At 34.0% G+C, this 20,405-nt stretch overlaps 1 protein-coding gene across 1 annotated transcript in view; it reads left to right on the top strand.

The window, feature by feature from the left end:
• The window catches only part of LOC145296674 (thioredoxin domain-containing protein 12-like), a 44,295-nt gene that overhangs the window by 21,172 nt on the left and 2,718 nt on the right, over positions 1 to 20,405 (top strand). Inside the window, exons 2-6 of the mRNA XM_080142619.1 lie at positions 757 to 817; positions 6,685 to 6,737; positions 9,822 to 9,895; positions 13,584 to 13,653; positions 16,211 to 16,294. Of these exons, the coding sequence (XP_079998745.1) occupies positions 757 to 817; positions 6,685 to 6,737; positions 9,822 to 9,895; positions 13,584 to 13,653; positions 16,211 to 16,294 (342 nt within the window). The remainder of the gene's footprint in view (positions 1 to 756; positions 818 to 6,684; positions 6,738 to 9,821; positions 9,896 to 13,583; positions 13,654 to 16,210; positions 16,295 to 20,405) is intronic.

Genomic DNA, 20,405 nt, shown 5'->3' with positions numbered 1-20,405 from the left:
TATTAGTTGTACTAGGGGTGTAATATCATCACAGGAAATGTTAACGTCCACCTCTTACTTCAGTATATCAACTAAGACGCCATTGAAATAATCTGGCTGTCAAGGCCATCACTATCATTTGGTTAAAGCCAGCTCATCTTAGGTCTGTTAAAGCTATACTCAGTCTCCTCTGACGCCAGTCTCTCTGATCTCTCTCGGAGGATCTCTGAGCCGCCAACTGTCATTAACTTACCCAAACTGAAAACTATCCTAAAACTAGTTCTGGCTCCTAAATTTATTGACTCAAAATCGGAATGCTAAGTCAAATCTTATTAATGAAAGCTGACTATTTCCATGCTTGTCATGTCAGCTTGGAGTGGTTAATTTTCCATAAAATGACCACCTATCCAATTTCCAATCGGCTTTGTGTGTACCTTGGTAAATCATTTCTAACCTTTGTTCCGGGTCATTTACTTCTAATAGCTTTTCCTTTTTTTTTTTTTTTTTTTTTTTATGAATCGCTTCCTAACATTCTGGGAGGACGTCCAGAGTATTACAAATTACCTTAGAAAACTAGAATGGCCTAGAAATGTGATTATTTTGTGTTAAATTCTATTCATTTGAGGAAGGACATAGCAAATCAATTTGGGAAATTTATCTTTTTTTCAGATTCTGTTTTTTGTCATTAACCACTCACATCATGTTCGTTTGTGCTTTTTGCTCTGATAAATATTTAGAGATATATAAGCTTCCTATTTTTTTTTTTTTTTTTACCAGGTTGGGGAGACCATTTTGAATGGCACTCACTCTCAGATGGCCTTGAATTGGCTGCTAAAGTGTAAGTAGTTTTTCTCATATTTTTTTAAATACTTATATATTAAAATATTTATGCAATTAATTATATTAAATTATAATATATTAAAATATTCATGTCATTATATCATTATATATTGAAATATATATATATTGCTTTCTTTACCTACTTCAATATATGGTTATTGCGTGTACAGTACGTTAGTATTGGATATTTGATAATGTGTCTTACTTAAGGGGGAGGTTCATCAGGAATCTGTTTATGTTGGACTTGAAGACATCCAGGTTGTAGTCAGGTGGAAAACAGGCAAATGGAACAGAGTTCCACAGACGTGCACTTCTAAGAAAGAAGCTTTGTTCATGGAATCTACGTTTTGGTTTTGGCACAGATAAAGAGTGGGGAAAATTTTTGACAGTGGTTTCAGCTAGATGGGTGTTTATCGTGAAAGATTGGCGAGGGGGGATTAGAGATTGGAGCTCAGACGAGCACTTGCCATGAAAATAACGATAAAGTAAAGACAGGCTCGCAATGTCTCTCCTGTGGGAGAGAGATTGCAGGGAAGAGAAAAGGGCATCCTTCATTAAGCCACAAAGCCTATTTTGTACTCTGTCAAGGCAGGATAGGCTGTTTTTAGCAGCTCCTGCCCAGATATGGCAGCAATATTCCATCCTTGGACGTACTTGGCTTTTATATAGATAGAGAATTGCATCAGTAGTGAGATATCTTCTGGAACGGTAGAAGGATCCTACTATTTTTCCAGCAACCTTGGCAACTGACTTGATGTACGTGTTCCATTTCAGGTCAGGAGTAAAGGTCAAGCCCAGAAGCTTATCAAAACATGGAGCTTCCCATAGACGAGAGCCATCCATTTCAATTGATGCCAGATGAGGATCAGAGCATTGATGATGTAAAGATAGGAGCTTGGTTTTAGATATATTAAAAGTAACCAGCCACCTGTTCCCTCACTGTACCACGCACTTCTCCTTAAGGCAACGTTTAAACAGTTTTGTAAGTATGGGAGCAAGTTCTGGTTGAAGCTTTTTCAGCACTATAATTGGAATTCCATCAGGGCCAGTTGCTTTACTGGAATCAAGGTTCTTGATTAGCTTGGCGACCTCACGCACAGATATTTGTATGCTGCATCGCGTGTTGTCTGTTATAGGAGGAAATAGGGGGAGTTGATGGCCTTCATCGCATAGGGTAGAATTAGCTGCAAAGTTCTTGGCAAATAGTTTGGCCTTGTTTGAAGCTGAGATGACCTCACGCTCATTGATGATGGTTGGGATAGAACACACGCTTCTGTTCAGGATCCTGTTTGTTATTTGCCAAAACATACCTACTTGAAACCGCAATTCTTACCATAAATGACAACCAATTCTTACAGAATGAAGAAATGATGGCATCACAACTTTCACAGAAGAAACAAGTTCTGGTTTCTTCTGTGGAAGACAAACTTTTTTTTTAAGTCACATGATGAGGATTTGTGATTTTAACCAACCATCTATCCGAAACAAAAGCATGTCTAGTGTTGTGACCTTGTAAATTTGTTTATATTAATAAAAAATATCTTGCTCTTCTTTTATTGAGCACTCTTAATAACCTCGTTAAATTCATGAGTTATCTCTCTTGAAAACCTATAACTTGGTATAAATATTTATATATTTACGCACACACTCTTTGGCTTTTCAATCTTGCTTTTTTGTTTGTGAATATTTGGCTATAGTTATTAATTTGGCCTTTTTTGGGCCTTTTTTTTCTGAAAGATTTGGCTTCAAATATTTATTATAGTCTGGCAATCCCAATTTGGGTCAGCTATTGGACACATTTACCCTTACATCTAACAGGTGTTCCAACATTCCTGATGACTGGTTAGGATGAATCCTTTATATATAAATATATAAACTTTATGAAGATAGATTGTAAAACCCATTATTGACTTTTACCCCTCAATTTCAAAGGGCCTACTAAACAATAGCATCAACTATACTGTTACGGATTTGTTCCTAGTCTAGGGGTAACGCAACACCGCAAACATAGCAATGAAAAATAAGAGTTAAAAAAAAGATGATTTGGAAAAAAAAAAAAAAAAAAAAAAACTTATCCCCGAGTGGCTTCAGGGCCTTGATAAGTGGTGACCTCCATGTAAAAAAAAAAAAAAAAAATTTATTAACAAAGAAAAAGGGAAACAAAATCAAAAATAGTAAAGAAAATAAATGTCTAATAAGCTGTTTATAATCAATAGTGTAAGGGAGATAACTCTGTTTTCTAGTTATTTCCCTTTTAATAGAAGTCAATATTTTATACAGGATCACCCAAAAAAAAACAAATGCTAAATGGAGGCCATCTAGAACATATGCTGTAGAATGGAGAAAAAAAGGCCAAAGACTCTAGTGTTTTGATGTGATATTTTGAATATAATAAACTAGTTATGACCAAAGTTTCATTTCATTCGGACAAAACACTAAGAAACGGGCCTAATTAGAGTCGGGGCCCGTTTTTTTTGTTTTTTTTGGTCACCCTGTAGTAATGTTTGTTTTTATCTTTAGGCATAAATGCTTTTTGGTCAAATATAATTCAGAAAGATCTATATTTACCAGTTTTTGATGAAAGAGATTTTTCTCTATATCTTGTTTGGTTTAATGAGTTTTCTTGTTTTCCTTTGGTTGGAGTCATAATAGGTGGTTGCCTCTCATTGCATCCCAACGTCGTTGTATAACTGATTATAATTTGCGCTCATTCGCTATTTATAGCTATCGCTAGAGAAGGTTCAGGAACAAACAAAAGCTTATCTGAGAAAATTGACCACATCCTATCTGCTTATCCTTCAGCTAATATTCATGTCTGTGGAGACTTTAATGTTCACAATGTGGAATGATTAACTCACTCAAACAAGACCGATGATGCGGGGAGGTTCTGTCATGATTTCTCCATTGCTTATGACCTCACTCAGATTGTTCACGAATCCACCCATGTGCCCGATACTGACGGCCAGTATGCAAGTCTCCTAGACCTTTTTCTCACAACTTGCCCCGAACTGTGTTCAGCTTCCGTTCTGTCTCCACTTGGATCTTCCGACCACTCTGTTGTATCAGTTAAGATAAAAATGAAATGTAATGTCCTCAGATGTACCTCTCCATTGTATAGTATATCAATACTCTATGGCTGACTTGGATAGCTTCCGTACATTTATATCAGATCTACCTCTGCATTCCATGTTTAAAAAGGACGTCTTCTATAGTATCAGACCTGACGGAATGGTTAATTGTAGGTATAGACCGTTTCATACCCTCAAAAAATTCCAGCAAAAACCTAACTGCCAGCCGTGGTTCTCTCCAGAATGTGCTGCTGCCATTGAGCACAGAAATCACCTTTTCCATTGCTTCCAACGTAATAGATGTACTGAGACTAAAGCCACTTTCAGGAATTCCAGCAACCACTGTAAAAAAGTAATAAAGAACTCAAGAGAGTTGTATGCTCAGTCCATCAAGTCCAAAGTAGCTGAGCAGTGGCTTGGTTCCCACCAGTTTTGGCAAATAGCAAACAGAATCCTGAACAGAAGCGTGTGCTCTATCCCAACTATCATCAATGGACCTGAGGTAATCTTGTCTGCATCAGACAAAGCCAAACTCTTTGCCAAGAATTTTGCAGCTAACTCTACCCTTTGCGACCAAGGCTGCCAACCTCCAATATTTCCTCCTGTATTAAAAAATATGCTATGCAACATACAAATATCTGTATGTTATGTTGCTAAGCTAATCAAAAACCTTGATTCCAGTAAAGCAACCGGCCCTGATGGTATTCCAATTAAAGTACTCAAAAGACTTCAACCAGAACTAGCGCCTATCCTTACAAAACTGTTTAAACGTTGTCTTAAGGAGAATTGCTTCCTATCACCCTGGAAAATTTCATCAGTATGCCCTGTATTTAAGAATTCAGGTGATCGCTCATCTCCCTCTCAGTACAGGCCAATAAGTCTCCTGTGCATCATGAGTAAGTTGATGGAATCTGTGTTAAATAGAAAAGTAGTCAACTACCTCAGCAAAAATAGAGGAGAGAGAATCAGAGAGAACTTGGTCATTTACGGTCTTAGCTGTGCTACCATAGATAGAAGTGTCATCAGCATAAATGTCAACAAATGATGTAAGGATGTGATTTGGAAGATCAGGAAGAGAGTTGGGCCCAGCATTAATACAAGCACTACTCTTATGAACCTATCAGAGAGAAATGATTTAATAATTGAGAAGACATTTCCAGCTATACCATAGCTGGAGATCTTGTGAAGTAAACCTTTATGCCATACTCTATCAAAGGCCTTTGATATGTCAAGAGCAATTGCCCTAAAAGGTAGCCTCCATTGAGAGATTCGCTAATCCTATGAGAAATAACTGTAAGCACATCTGCTGTTGATCTAGCAGAATGGGAACTATATTGTATGTCACTAAGAAGATTATTTTTGCTGAGATGGTTGACTACTTTTCTATTTAACACAGATTCAAGTAACTTACTCATGACGTGCAGGAGACTTGTTGAAAAAAATCAATTCAGGTTATTTGATTATATAGTAGAGCTGACATCTATTCAATGTAGCTGCCTTCAGCCTCAACTACTGCTTCGATATGGGTCCGGGACTGGGAGCATGCCTTTTCCACAAGCACCGGTGGGAGCTTGGCAGATGGCGCCGATCAGGCTGGCTTTGGTGTTGTGAGAGGTCATGTTGGTGATGTTCTCGATGTATGACCAAACGAAGTAGTTTAGCGGGTTCAGGTTGGAGGAGGTGGAAGGCCAGTGAGAGAAGGGTATAAAGTCGTTGCACTTATTCTGATGCCAAGCCTGGGTCAATGTGGACTTGTGGGCTGGCACCAAGTCCTGCTGCCACACCCAGGGTCTGCGGCGACTTGATTGTACCAGGGGATCACCACACTCTTCAGCACATCTATGTACATTTTTGGTGTTGACTTTCAAGCTGACTTCAAAAATGTGAGGTGGCATGATATGGCCCTCTCTTGAAACCACACCAAAACCATAACCGTGCCCGGAAACTTCATTGAGTTGTACCCTCAAGCATTGAACCATTCGGTGTTGGCAATGGTCCTGAATATTGTATCACTTTCAGACATGATAGAAGGCTCATGCTCTTTGGATTTGTTACAACTGGCAAACTAGTAGAAAAAAAAAGAAAACAGATTTTCATCAAATGGAAATGGAATCCTGTCATCTTTTCTAGGATGACAATTTTATTGTTCCACCCTGTAATATTGATGATTTTTCCTTTCTCAAAATTACCAGTGAATAAAATACTTTGCACATCTAAAAATATAGAAACCAAAACTTTTTCTTGTTTGCATTTTTGATCATTTGGATGACTTTCACCTGCTGTTGATGTTTATTCAGTTGACTACCGATTTGACTCGAGGGTGAAGTAAAAGATTTGTGTTTTATCGATTGTCATAAATTAATTGGGTTAAAACTTTTATGCGTGCCATTTAAAGATTAATAACTTGTACAAATTTTATTATTTTTTAAAAATTATTTATGCAGCTACCTATATATATCATTTTCCACCTGCCGTTTTCACCCCTTTCCCATCGCTACAGGACTTCAAGCTTGTGCAGTGGATTTTTATGGTGAAATGCAGTATGCACGGTACCGACACTAAGTCATTTTTTTTATATACTTTTGAAATGACTGCTATATATTTGATACAGTATAGAAAATTGACACTTCTTGGCCTGCTAATAAATAAATTGTTGAGCGATCAGTGTTCACTTAATTTTTGCCAATTGTTTTGATTTTTCCTTTTAAGACCTAGAATAAAACAATTTCTCAATTCTTTGTTTTGAAAGCAAGATTACCACCCATCAACATGATGTTTTTTCATGCTTTTCTTTTAGTAATAAACCAATAATGGTTATCATCCACAAAACCTGGTGTGGCGCTTGCAAAAGTGAGTTTGTTAATACTCAAATTGTTTCTACTTTTTGGTTTTTGTTTCAATTTCTTTATCTTTTATTTTAATTTTGTTTTTTAATTTGTTTTTCTTTTTCAACTTTTTCTCTTTCTTTTTTTCTTTTTCTTTTTTCTTTTTTTTGCCTATTTTCATTTTTTATCTAATTTTTTTCCTTTTTTCTTTCTGTTCTGTTTTTTTTTTTTTTTTTACTCCATTTGTTCCATTTTCTGTTTCTTTTTTGCTTATATATTTTTCTTTTTTTTTAGTTTTTTAATTTAGAAATAAAAATTATCTATATTAACATATTTCTCATTTTATAATTTACTAGCATGAGTGCCCGGCGTTGCCCGGGTGTTCGGACGTGTGTGTTGAGCAAAAAAAATAAAAAAAGTGGTAGTAGGAAGGCAGACTCGAACCCGTACGCAAAGGAGGAAAAGAACAGAAAAAAAATGTGATGTCTTTGCTGTTACGACCATCGCCAAACCAGAAGTGACGTAGGTTTAAATTAAGGCTAGACAATCGAAAAGAGGGGATGACTTTCGAAAATATTAGCGAAAAAAGCAACCACTCCCTGTAGAAAACAGCACAGTAAAGGGTGAAGAAATAATTGTTTTTAGCCAATTTTTCGGTATTTGTCATCTAAAGGGTCGAGCTTCAAAACGATACTGATCTTGTGAAAATCTGTTGCGTCTGTCGAAAGTTTTAGGCAGACATGCAAACATACACAAATAGATTTATATATTTGTAACTCAAATTTTTGACCCAAACCGATTAAAAAGCTTGCCATATCTCTGAATACCCTTTATGTAAAATTTCAAATGTTTAGACCAGTAATTGTCTGAGTAATTTGGTAGAGACCGCGGACATCAATTTTTTAAAAAACTTTGACCCATATTATGACCCCTTAACATTTATTGTTTTGGGCTCAAATTAAGTTATTAAGTTAGATTCATGTCCAAGGAACATATATCTAAAATTTCAATTGTTTATACCCAAAATTGGCGGAGGAGTTTGGTAGAGTTCTCAAAGGTCAAATCCTTGAACTTTGACCCCTTAACAGCCAAATTTCTGGCCGAAAACCGATTACAAAGATTTTCCCAAATCTCAATACCCTGTATATCAAATTTCGAGTCTGTAGACTGAAAATTGACAGAGTTATTTGTTAGGAAAATGTACACAGACAGACAGACACTTTCACTTTTATAGATATACTAGCATTTCAGCCTGGCGTAGCCGGGTGTTTGGATGTGTGTGTTGAGCAAAAATAAAAAAAAAAGTGGTAGTAGGAAGGAAGGCTCGAACCCGTACCGCAAAGGAGGAAAAGAACGGGAAAAAAATGTGACGTTTTTGCTGTTACGACCACCACCAAACCAGAATTGACATAGGTTTTTATTAAGGCTAGACAATCGAAAGGAGAGGATGACTTTCGAAAATATCGGCAAAAAAAGCGCCTCCCCCCTGTAGAAAAGTGCCCAGTGTAAGGTGAAGATATTAATGTTTTTAGCCAATTTTTCGATATTTGTTCTTTGAAAGGTCGAACTTCAAAACGATACTGATCTAGTAAAAACCCGTCGCCACTGTCGAAAGTTTTAGGCAGATGTGCAAACATACATACATACATACATTTATATATTAGTAACTCAAATTTTCGATCCAAACCAATTAAAAAGTTTGCCCTATCTCTGAATACTCTTTATGTAAAATTTCAAATGTTTAGACCAGAAATTGTCTAAGTAATTTGGTAGAGACCGAAGTGGTCAATTTTTTTTAAAATTTGACCCCTGTTCTGACCCCTTAACATTTATTGTTTTGGGCTCAAATCAAGTTATTAAGTTAGATACATGTCCAAGAAACCTATATCCAAAATTTCAAGTGTTTATACCCAGATTTTACAGGAGTTTGGTAGAGTTCTCAAAGGTCAAATCGTTGAACTTTGACCCCTTAACAGCCAAATTTCTGGCCGAAAACCGATCATAAAGATTTTCCCAAATCTCAGTACCCTGTATATCAAATTTCAAGTGTGTAAACTGAAAATTGACAGTTATTGCGTAGGGAAATGTACACAGACACGTTCACTTTTATAGATATATAGATTGATAGATTTGGAAAAATACTCAATCATTTTTCTTTTATTTTTTAATTTTTATATGCTTTTTTGTTATTTATTTAAGCTTTAGACTATACAAAATTTGATAATTATTTAAATCTTTTTGAACATTAAACTTTAATAATAATTATTTAAATCTTTTTGAACATTAAACTTTAATAATAATTATTTAAATCTTTTTGAACATTAAACTTTAATAATAATTATTTAAATCTTTTTGAACATTAAACTTTAATAATAATTATTTAAATCTTTTTGAACATTAAACTTTAATAATAATTATTTAAATCTTTTTGAACATTAAACTTTAATAATAATTATTTAAATCTTTTTGAACATTAAACTTTAATAATAATTATTTAAATCTTTTTGAACATTAAACTTTAATAATAATTATTTAAATCTTTTTGAACATTAAACTTTAATAATAATTATTTAAATCTTTTTGAACATTAAACTTTAATAATAATTATTTAAATCTTTTTGAACATTAAACTTTAATAATAATTATTTAAATCTTTTTGAACATTAAACTTTAATAATAATTATTTAAATCTTTTTGAACATTAAACTTTAATAATAATTATTTAAATCTTTTTGAACATTAAACTTTAATAATAATTATTTAAATCTTTTTGAACATTAAACTTTAATAATAATTATTTAAATCTTTTTGAACATTAAACTTTAATAATAATTATTTAAATCTTTTTGAACATTAAACTTTAATAATAATTATTTAAATCTTTTTGAACATTAAACTTTAATAATAATTATTTAAATCTTTTTGAACATTAAACTTTAATAATAATTATTTAAATCTTTTTGAACATTAAACTTTAATAATAATTATTTAAATCTTTTTGAACATTAAACTTTCTAATTAGATAGTTAATAAACTTTCCTAATCATATAAACTTACCTTTTTTTCATATGATATTATTGTATTTTATTTTATTTTCTCGCCTTTGCAGGATTGATGGGCGAATTTTCACAAAACAAGGATATTCCCAAATTAGCTAAAGACTTTGTTTTTGTAAACTTAGAGGTAAGTTGAAAATATTTGTTACTTTTTTTAACTAATTTGAACGTTCAAAAAAGAAGACTTAATCTTATACAATGGGGTTTTCTTGGATCCCCAGTGTTTTCCACAGTTCATCCACTTCATTAATTTACTGAGTTCTTCTTGTTGTTATTTCAGTTGAAGTTCTTAGAAACCAAAGGACCCTTTCCTTAGATTAACACTTGATCTCTATAAGAGGCACATAGATATTTGAATATTCCATTAAAGTTCTCTTCTACATCTCAAACATTGAGTTAGTAAAGAAGTTGAGAATATAATTTTCCTCCCTCCGTCAATTGAATATTTGAGTTATAGTATATTTTTCTTTTGCTCTTACTGGATTCCAAGACAAGAAATCCCTTTGTCTGGTCAAGTATCCAGTTTCATGCTGTTACTTGAGGTAACGTAACTGGAGAGGTACACGATTCCTCATAAAAAAGTTGACCATATCGAGATCTTATTTGGGTCGTGAATATTTAGTCGGGTTTTACTTGTAGAAAAAAATATCTTCATGTCGTGTTTTCCTGACAAATCCCTGTACACAGAGACCTTCTTAGACACTTGAGGATGTTGTCCAGTAAGCATTCAAGTTCTCTCCAGTAAGCATTCATGTTTCTCTCCAGTAGGCATTCAAGTTTCTCTCTTCAGGTTTCGGTATTAATGTGACGGTTAAGGCTTTCATCTCTTATTCTCTTGTCACTGTTTTCTTCTTATTCTGAATAACCACATTTAAAAACTTTATTAAAAGAATAACAGCATCGACAAATACAATTGGGCTTCAAAAGTTTGTTTAGGATTTTATTTGTTTTTCAGGATATTTATTCATTCATTTTAATTGGCAAAGAAGAATAAACACACATTTACAAGGGGAAAAAAGTCAGTAAGAATTTAGGGGGCTATGTACAAAGAGAAACTATACAGGGGGAAAACTGTGGAGGTCCGACCAGCGTCTGCCTTGAAGCCCTGTAGTGTGGGCTGGTTTACGATCTCATCGGGTAGCTGGTTCCACAGAGATGGCACTCAAACCGAGAATGCTGTTTGGCGTCAAAGCCTCCAGAAAAACTCCTCCGCCTCAAAGGAAGGAGAAAGTTGCTATTTAACCATTTTTTTCTGGTGGTTCAGATGAAAGAGAGTGATGATCTACTAATTTGCCATATCCGCTTCTTGTGCCAATGACGTCAGCACACTCCACATGACCATATGACCAACGTAACTGCTTCATTGTTAGGATAACCTATATGCTGAGCAAATGTAGTGCTTTCAATAAATCCACCAACCTAATTTTTGGAAGTTGAATTTGGCCAGATTTTACATTGTAGATCCATCCGAGCATGGATCCATAGACTGGGTCCACCATTCATTACTATATAGTATGATGATCCTGATACGATTGTTATAAAAAAACTAACCTCAAATGTAAAAGAAGGTGGCTCTTAACACTACCAGAGACAATAGCTCACAAAATTTTGCCCATGCTACCATTAGCGATCGTACTGAGTTCATATCTACTACCTGCATCAAGCATATTTCTTACGTAACAGAGAAAAGAATCTGTCATCAAGATAAATTCCTGTTATATTCATTTGAATTTTACTTCTCTTTTGTTTATCTCTTTTGTTTATGTGTGATATCAATCAAGAAAATGATAATTTTTAGAATATTGTAGCTTTTTAAAAACTGTTTTCCAACTAACTGCAACATGGTCATCTTCAAGTCCAATGTGAACAAATTTTTGTTGCGCTTCTCCCTTAAATAATTGAATTCTACCCAATTTCTACCACTAATGATCACTATGCTGTTGTCTCAATGACCGCCATACATTCATTAACTCTTATCCTCAAGTGGCCTTCTGGCCTTGGTAAGTGGTGACTTTCTTATAAAAAAACAAAAAAAAAAATATTTAATGATTATAAATTTATTTTAACTTAAGAATATGGATTAAAATTTTTATTTAAAAAATGTTTTTGGCTGCCCCGAACTCATTATTTCATCTGAACCAAATGTTAAGGAATAGAGAGAAAGAGGGAGAGAGAGAGAGAGAGAGAGAGAGAGAGAGAGAGAGAGAGAGAGAGAGGGGGGAAGAGGTGAGTTATAGTCTAGACACGTTGGCCGGAAGTAAAAGATCAGCTGATTTGATTGCTTGTGAGTCATGTGATCAGGTTAGCTGAATCGTGGAGATTTGATTTGGACACAGAAGACAACGGACGGCTTCCCGTTGTCTCCTCCTCTTCACTGGGGGGGGGGGACGAATGCTGACGTGTGTAGAAGAAGAACCCACACAGGCCGATTTCACTTCCACCTTCTGCAGGACATCTGGAGAAAGTGAAATAAAAACTATAGAACTAATTCCTTGTCTTGGAGTGATTGAATCTTCATCCAAAAACAGGTATCAAGTCTCCCTCCAGGACGAGAAATTCCAGATGATCCAACATCGAAGAAGCAGAGGTAGGTTCTGAAAATGCATGTCACTCACACACGATTCCCTTTATGATACAACATAAATATATAAGATAATCAAACACTCAACCCTTTATTATAGAGCAACAACGTAACACAAAGAAGCAAAAATGTTGCTGCTGACCAATAAGCTAAATTGTCATTGTGAGAAATGAAAAATGTTTTGCATCATCCAATTCTTAAAAAAATTATCCAGGTCACTATTTATTAAGGTCAAGAGCCAAAGATGAGGGTCAATGCAAAAGGGAAAAATCATTCGAAAAAACTATGTGCGTACAAACATTTGATCAGTGGTATCAACTGTATCTGATTACTTCTTTTGAGGGCAGTTAATGACTGGAAATTGTTGAAATTGGATTTAAAGATGACCAAGTTGTAATCAGCTGGGAAGTAGTTCCACAGTAATGTGTTCAACAGGTAAAAAGCTCTTGCAAAAAAGTTTGTTTTCTTTGTATAGTTTCTCATTCTTATTTCTTATAAAATATTATTTTAGATAGGTAAGAAATGTATAAAGTCCTTCAACATCTAGTGGACGTGTCGTTTTTTGTTTTTTTTTATGAAAATCACTTCAAACAAGGCATGAAGCCACTTGATGTCTGGAACTAAAAAATTAGTACTTCAAGGTAAAAACTTGGCAACAATAAGTGTTAGATGGAATAGGTTCTGACCCAGAAAACAGTAATTCTTCCTTCTTTGTCAGAAACATCACTTCTAGAATGTGAAGATTAAAGGACAAAATAAGGGAACCAAAAGTTACAAAAGTTACAAATGTTACAAAAGTTACAAATGTTACAAAAGTTACAAAAGTTACAAAAGTTACAAATGTTACAAAAGTTATAAAAGTTACAAATGTTACAAAAGTTACAAAAGGTGAAGAAAGTAAATCCAAGATCCACCTTCTACTCTCATTGAACAACAGACACGATGCCTGACAAACAGATAAGGCAATTAGTATGAAACTTCTACCATTACTAACCAGTAAAGCGTTACCACTGTCGACCGTGGAAATGATGGTGGCTTACAAATGATAAGGCAATTATTAGGTTGATGCAAAAATAATGTTGTTTTTTTACGTTCAACTTTATATAAAAACGACATTGTTTTTGCATCAGCCTAATAGTATACTAAAAAAAAAAATAATGAGCACGAAAATATTTTTTCCAGTCAGATTAATTTAATTTGTATTTTTTTATATTTTTGTTTCATCTCGTTGTAGAATGATGAAGAACCTGAGGATAATAAATATGCCCCTGATGGTGGCTACATTCCACGAATATTATTTGTTGGTAAGTTCACATGTAAATGACACAAAATATTCATCCTATAGATTTTTTTTTAAAAAACTTAATTCAATTTTTTTTCTTTTCAAACTCATGTCATTTAAAATTTTAATCTTTTTTTTCTGTTTGTTTTTGTTCTCGCTTTCTTTCCTTTTCACATGATTTTTCACTATTGATCAAAAGAAGTCTAACAGGCATGTATCTGCAGTTTGATAATGTATGGAAGTGAAACCTGGCTAGTGAACCGCAAATCAATACAGTTTAAGTAAAGCTTGCTTTTCTGTTCTGGCCCAAATTGAATTGCAAATCAATAGAATTTAAGTAAAGCTTGCTTCTCTGTTCTGGCCCAAATTGATCCGCAAATCAATAGAGTTTAAGTAAAGCTTGCTTCTCTGTTCTGGCCCAAATTGATCCGCAAATCAATAGAGTTTAAGTAAAGCTTGCTTCTCTGTTCTGGTTCATATGTTGAGTCTTGCTCCTATGTTTATAGAGGGTAAAACTCTACAATTTTACAGGTTAACGAATAACTGTGACAAACAAGGATGACTGTATAAAGACTAAGACAACCCGGATATTATTTGTTGGTAAGTTCACATGTAAATGACACAAAATATTCATCTTATAGATTTTTTTTTTAAAACTTAATTAATTTTTTTTCTTTTTCAAACTCATGTCATTTAAAATTTTAATCTTTTTTTTTTTTTTTTGTTTTTGTTCTCTTTCTTTTTCCTCTCCTACGATTTCCCACCGTCAGACATGTGTTGTGTGATGACGTATAGAAGTGAAACCTGGCCATTGAGTGTTGAGGGTATGCAATTCATGGAGAGCAATGATCTGATGGATGTGTAATGTGAGTTTTAAAGACAGGTTTAGATCTGATGACCTCAGAGATATGTATAGACATTGATGATATGACCACATTGAAAGAATGGATGAGAGTTCTTCAGGTGTAGAACAGTTGAGGTAGCAGGGTCAGTTTACAGAGGAAAGCCAAGAAAAACATGAAAGTGATAAAGATAGTTGAGAGAAGAATAAATAAAGACCTGGTCAGCGATAGATTAGTGTGAAAGTCAAAGCATGTAGAAAAAGAAAGAGAGAGAGGGTTGCCCTTGGTAAAGCCGCGCGTACATGGTAGTACTCGTCCACGTGGAAGCATCTTCAAGCCAAGAGCTGTGGACGCGAACTTGTCTGGTTGATGAACCAAAGCAAAAGGGAAGAAAAAGAGGAAGTTGAATGTTTGTTGTTGACTTTTATACCGGGTTAGACTGCGCATGTCTGGATTTCCTTTCAGGGGAAGTGACGTTTCCCATGTGTGCGTACGTGTGCGTGTATGTGTACATACATGTGTGTACGTTAGCGTGTGTGTGTGTGTGTATGCACATGAATGTGAGTGTATATACATGAACATGAATATATGTACGTGTCTGTGCATGCATGTATGTAGGTGTATGTATGTAAGGAAAAAAACATGTTCGAACACATGCAGGAGTTGCACTAGTAATAGAACATACTAGAACCTTCTGGAAAGTTCCAGGACCTTTTGGATTTTTCTAAAATATTCTATTTCTTTTTTTTCTCAGATATTAGATAATTTTGTGAAAGAAAGTCTTTCTCAATAGATGGATAAAACTATAAGGAAGATAAATTAAGCTCTCATAGCAAGAGAAACTGTGGAAAAATAATCACTAAAATAGATGTTCTTGTCTACGCTATAAAATTTTTTACGAAATATAAACTGTCCCTATTTGCTTGCTTCCTTGATAAGGACAGTTACACACAAGATTCATTTTGTAAAGAAAAAGAAAAACGGCTTACCAAAATGGAACCCTCTGCATAAGAACAAAAAATACCTCTGTTCAGAATGATTTCTCCTACTCTGACTGAGGACAGAAAAGATTATGGTTTGTATTAGAACAGATACTACACTTTGCTCCTAGCCAAAAAGTCAAACTCTACTTTTTTGGGGTTTTGTTTTTTTGTTTCAAATATATATCCATTTTTTTTTTTTTTTTTACAAAGAAATCACCACTTATCAAGGCCCGGAGGCCACTCGAGGATGAGGCTAATTGAGTGTATAATAGTCAATGGGATAATATCGTAGTAATCGTTAATAGTGAAAATTTTATAAATTGGATTAGTTAAAGGGACGGTTCGTCAAGAATTTGTTTATGTTGGACTTTAAGACTGCCAAATTGCAGTCAGCTGGAAAACAAGCAAACGGAAGAAAGTTTCACAGGTGTGCAGTCCTAAGAAAGAAACTTTGTTTATGGAATCTATGTTTAGGTTTAGGCACAGATAAAGAGTGGGGAAATTATTGACAGTGTTTTCAGTTAGATGAGTGTTTTTCATGAAAGTTTGGTGAGGGGGGGGGATCATAGATTGGAGTTCAGACGAGCACTTGCCATGAAAATAATAATAAAACAGACCAGCTTGCAACGTCTCTTCCGTAGGAAAGAGGTTGCAGGGAAGAGAAAAGGCCATCCTCTAATAGACTAGTTATTTTGTAAACAGTTTTTATAAATGTTGTAAGTTTTCTTTTCTTTTTTCTTTTTTTTTTTTTTAGATTCCAAGGCAAATGTGAAAGGCCGGCATTTGAATGAACAGGGACATCATAAATATCGTTACTTTTATTCCAATGCTGATCAAGGTAAATAGTTGTTTGGCTTTATTATTGGTGCTTATATATATAGACACAAGTGAAAACCACATTCCAAATAAAAACTTGGTGCTTGTTAAAATAGTCAACAGATCGATCTATTTTTAAAATGTGTTTTAAGCAACAGCAACAAAACTTATTTAATTATCGTGTTAAAAATAGTAATATATCCAAAACTTAGGAAAATTCATTGAGTAGAAAATTATTTATAGTTAAAAGCAATATTTACAGAAAATTGAAGGAAATTGCATTTTCCTTATGTGAACACCTTGAAGATTGCGAATACAGGGAATATGTATCTCCCTTTTTTCTACTAAGTAATGGTTGACATTTTTTTTTAGCTGATAGCGATAGACTTTTTTTTTTTTTTTCTTGCATTTGAGATAAACCGCATCACACACATACACCCACAGACAGACAGACATTAGGAAAATTTATAATAAAGATTTTTATTTTTGTGTAAATACGATTTCAATTGCATGCATTATTATGTAAGCACCAATTTATTATTTGTTGATTTTAAGTCAAATGTAAAAGACTGCTATATCAATGAAGGACCTAACAAATATTACTTTTATTCTAATGTTGATCAAGGTAAATATTTTTTTGCTTTTTATTTCTTGTGTCTTAAGGGTAGATGAAGTATCTTGGTGGACAATCACCATAATAGGAGGTGTCTTAATAAAACTTTGGTCCCCATCACCACACTGGGTTGGTGTTAGGAAGGGTATCCCACCTATAAAAATATTGTCTCTATTAAGAAAATGGCTTCCAAAGAAACATAACCAGAAGTTTGGAAACTTCTAAAAGTTGTCCAATACATGCCAATATATAAAACAGGCATTAAACCAAATATGATTATGATGCAAAGAATTGGAAATGCAAGAGGGGTAAAGAGGTTAATATGCTTTGATGAACTTGTATCACTTATACTCCTGATGAACCCGACACAGTTTTCCCAGGCATGAAATATTGTTGCCACATTTAGGCTGGTGCATCTACCACTAGTCTCTTAACCTTAGACAGGGTCCTAAAAAGAGTTTCAAATGTAATAAGTCTCACACTATCGATCAAGTTCCAATCTCTATTCCATTGCTGTAATATTGCATCCCAATGATTGACAACTGCTACTAAACTTAACCTTTTAATCGATTTGGAGACAAGATTTGGACAAGTGTTTCAACATTGCCATTTAAAAAATGGTTGTACTTTTATTATTCAACTGAAATGCCATTTTAACTCCTTGTGTCTTTAGTGTTTATCTGAAGCTAGTCAAGCCATTTCATAAGTTTATCTAAACAGAACATTAAAAAATAAAACTTGCTTTAAAATCAAAATGCTTCTTCACAGCCAGTAATATTAATATTATCTGTAATTCAGAATATATGTATTTTGTTTTAATCACAATCAGGGATTATAAAAATATAGCAAAAGTTTGTAAACAGTTTCACAAACTCACTCACAACAAGTATGTATGTGTGTGTGTGTGTATATATATATATATATTTGTTGTTGTTGTTTTTTCAAACGATAGATTCGGTTAATAATGGCTTCGCCTCGAAGCTAGATTTTAGAAAGTCGCCCTTATTAGTTTGGACGTATATATAATATTTTTTTTATTTATTTTTTTCATTATTTTTAAAAATATATATATATATATATTGATAAAAACAAGATTTTTTTTTATCTAGACATTTTGAACATTTCTTTATTCTTGTTAACGTTTTACTTTCGGTTGTTCAACAAGACTTAAATATGCGGGTTATTCCAAAAGTAAAGCCTCCTTTTTTTTTCTAACTCAAAAAGTTGAAGAGCTACGGTTGGGAGTGGTATCATTTAAAACAAGTGACCTTTTGTGTTCCCAGATTTATTTTTCTACATAGTCACCACCATTGTCAAGGAATTTAATGATGCATCTCTGCTTCTGATGCACGTCCATGACAGGAGTTCTTATCTTTGTCTCACACCATCAGTATATGCAACAGAGAGATGAAATTTTCAGGTCATGAATGATTAAGTTTAGTCTTCATAATAATCAATTTGAAATTGTCTTTGATTCATTCAGGCAGAGTAAAAAAAGTAGGAGGCATTACTTTTGGAAAAATGTTGACCTAGCTTGTAATAAAACTGAAAGTAAGTCTATTGTGTTTTGAGTGTCGCCTGCGCTGAGGATTGAATCTTCTGACTTGAGAAAAGTTGCTTACAATTGAATTTTACCTAGTACTTTATTCATTACGCCACGGATTGTGCATCCAACACTTAAGATGAGAACAGTAGTTTGCGAATATTCCAAATTGATAAGTGGTGTTTATGAGAAAACGGTTTGGTGCTTGTCCAGAATTCCCCTTATATTAAATAAATGAATAAATAAATATGCAACAAATAAGTGATAGGTACTGATGCATATTGTGAACAAGATGTATATCAGCGTTTGTTGAGCTTTGGCCAGAACGTGACATCAACAGCCAGATTTTGCCAAGTGTTGCCAATAACAACGCTACATAAAAAAAAATAGCAAAACAAATGTAAAAAACCCCAAAAAATGACTTATCGTAATTTGGTGTTTTATTGTTAATTTTTTTTTTTTTTTTTTTTTTAAGAAAAGGTTAGAAGGAGCAAAAATTAATTTTTTTTGGGGGGGGGGGGCAAATAATTTTAAGGAAATGCTTTAAAAAGGGTCAAAGAAAAAAATTTTTGTTTTTCAAATATATTTTGACATTTTTATTTTTGTTTTTTGTTTTAAAGTCGTTTTTTGTCAAGGTAAACTGGAAACAAAATTGTTATTCTTTTCCAAGTATTTTTTGTAAAAGATTTTTTTTTTTATTGGAAGAGGTCTTAAAGATTCATTATATTGATACTGTACATGATTTGCATGTAACAACTGGTGTTTTTTTTCCCATTCCAATATTTATCTAAAAGTCATCTGCTAGGCGCGTGTCCGCCATTGGCTTGTAATTCAACATGCCGTGTTGTGATTGGTTGATTGGCATGTTACATCAGACTGCAGCTAAACCCGAGCTGTTGACATCATGTTCCAGCCAAAGCCGAGCGAACGCTAAGATAAGGTTCACAATGTGCATCAGTTCAAAATTCTATCTATACCAAAAACAAAAATAATGAAAAATCTGTACTTACTCGTGATTGAAAAAAATGTTGTATACTAAAAATCATGTAAACTGATCAAGTAGTTTTATTTTTAAATAAGAAAATAAAATTTTGTAACCAGACAAACAATAATGAGATCACAACGCCATCTTCAGAAAAAGGGAAATAATCTATATATATCTATAAAAGTGAAAATGTGTGTATGTGTGATACTTGTTGCAAACTGAAAATTGTCCTAAAACTAACTCTGACTCCTAAATTTATTTACTCAAAATCGAAAATCCTATGTCCAGTCTTTTGCCTAAGAGTGACCAGTAGGGACCAATCCTTGGACAACTATTATTCCTGATATTCATTAATGACCTCCCTGATAATATTGTGTCCAAGATGGGTATATTTGCTGATGATACAATGCTCTATAACATGCATGAAGGGAGAATGAATATATACAAATCCAAGACAATGGCTGAATCCTTAGAAAATGACCTTCAGACCATAGTGAAAAGAGGACGTAAATGGAAGGTAACCTTTAATGCTAGTAAGACTAAGCTGCTCTCCTTTAACAATTACAAGAAGCCTCTCCACTGATATCCATGACAAATAACTCCTAACCTGAAAATTCTTCCTTCAAACTCCTCGGCTTAACATTGACAAGAAATATGAACTGGAACTGTAAAAAATTTCCCCCACTCTTTATCTGTGCCTAAATCAAAACGCGGATTCCATGAACAAAGCTTCTTTCTTAGAACTGCACACCTGTGGAACTCTGTTCCGTCTGCCTGCTTCCCACCGGACTACAACTTGGATGTCTTCAAGTCCAACGTTAACAAATTCCTAATGAACCGCCCCCTTAAGTAAACATTTCATCAAATCTCCACACTAACATAATGTACTTGCAATAACCCTTATCCCTGAGTGGCTTCCGGGCCTTGATAAGTGGTGATCACTGTGCAAAAAAAAAAACAAATACATTGAGGACATTGCAAAGGCTGCTGCC

The sequence above is a fragment of the Euprymna scolopes genome, chromosome 17, assembly GCF_053919585.1.
Source record: "Euprymna scolopes isolate OS-2025 chromosome 17, ASM5391958v1, whole genome shotgun sequence".
Taxonomy (NCBI): domain Eukaryota; kingdom Metazoa; phylum Mollusca; class Cephalopoda; order Sepiida; family Sepiolidae; genus Euprymna; species Euprymna scolopes.
Note: the sequence above shows the minus strand (reverse complement) of the source record. Positions and strands in the feature narration are given on the sequence as shown.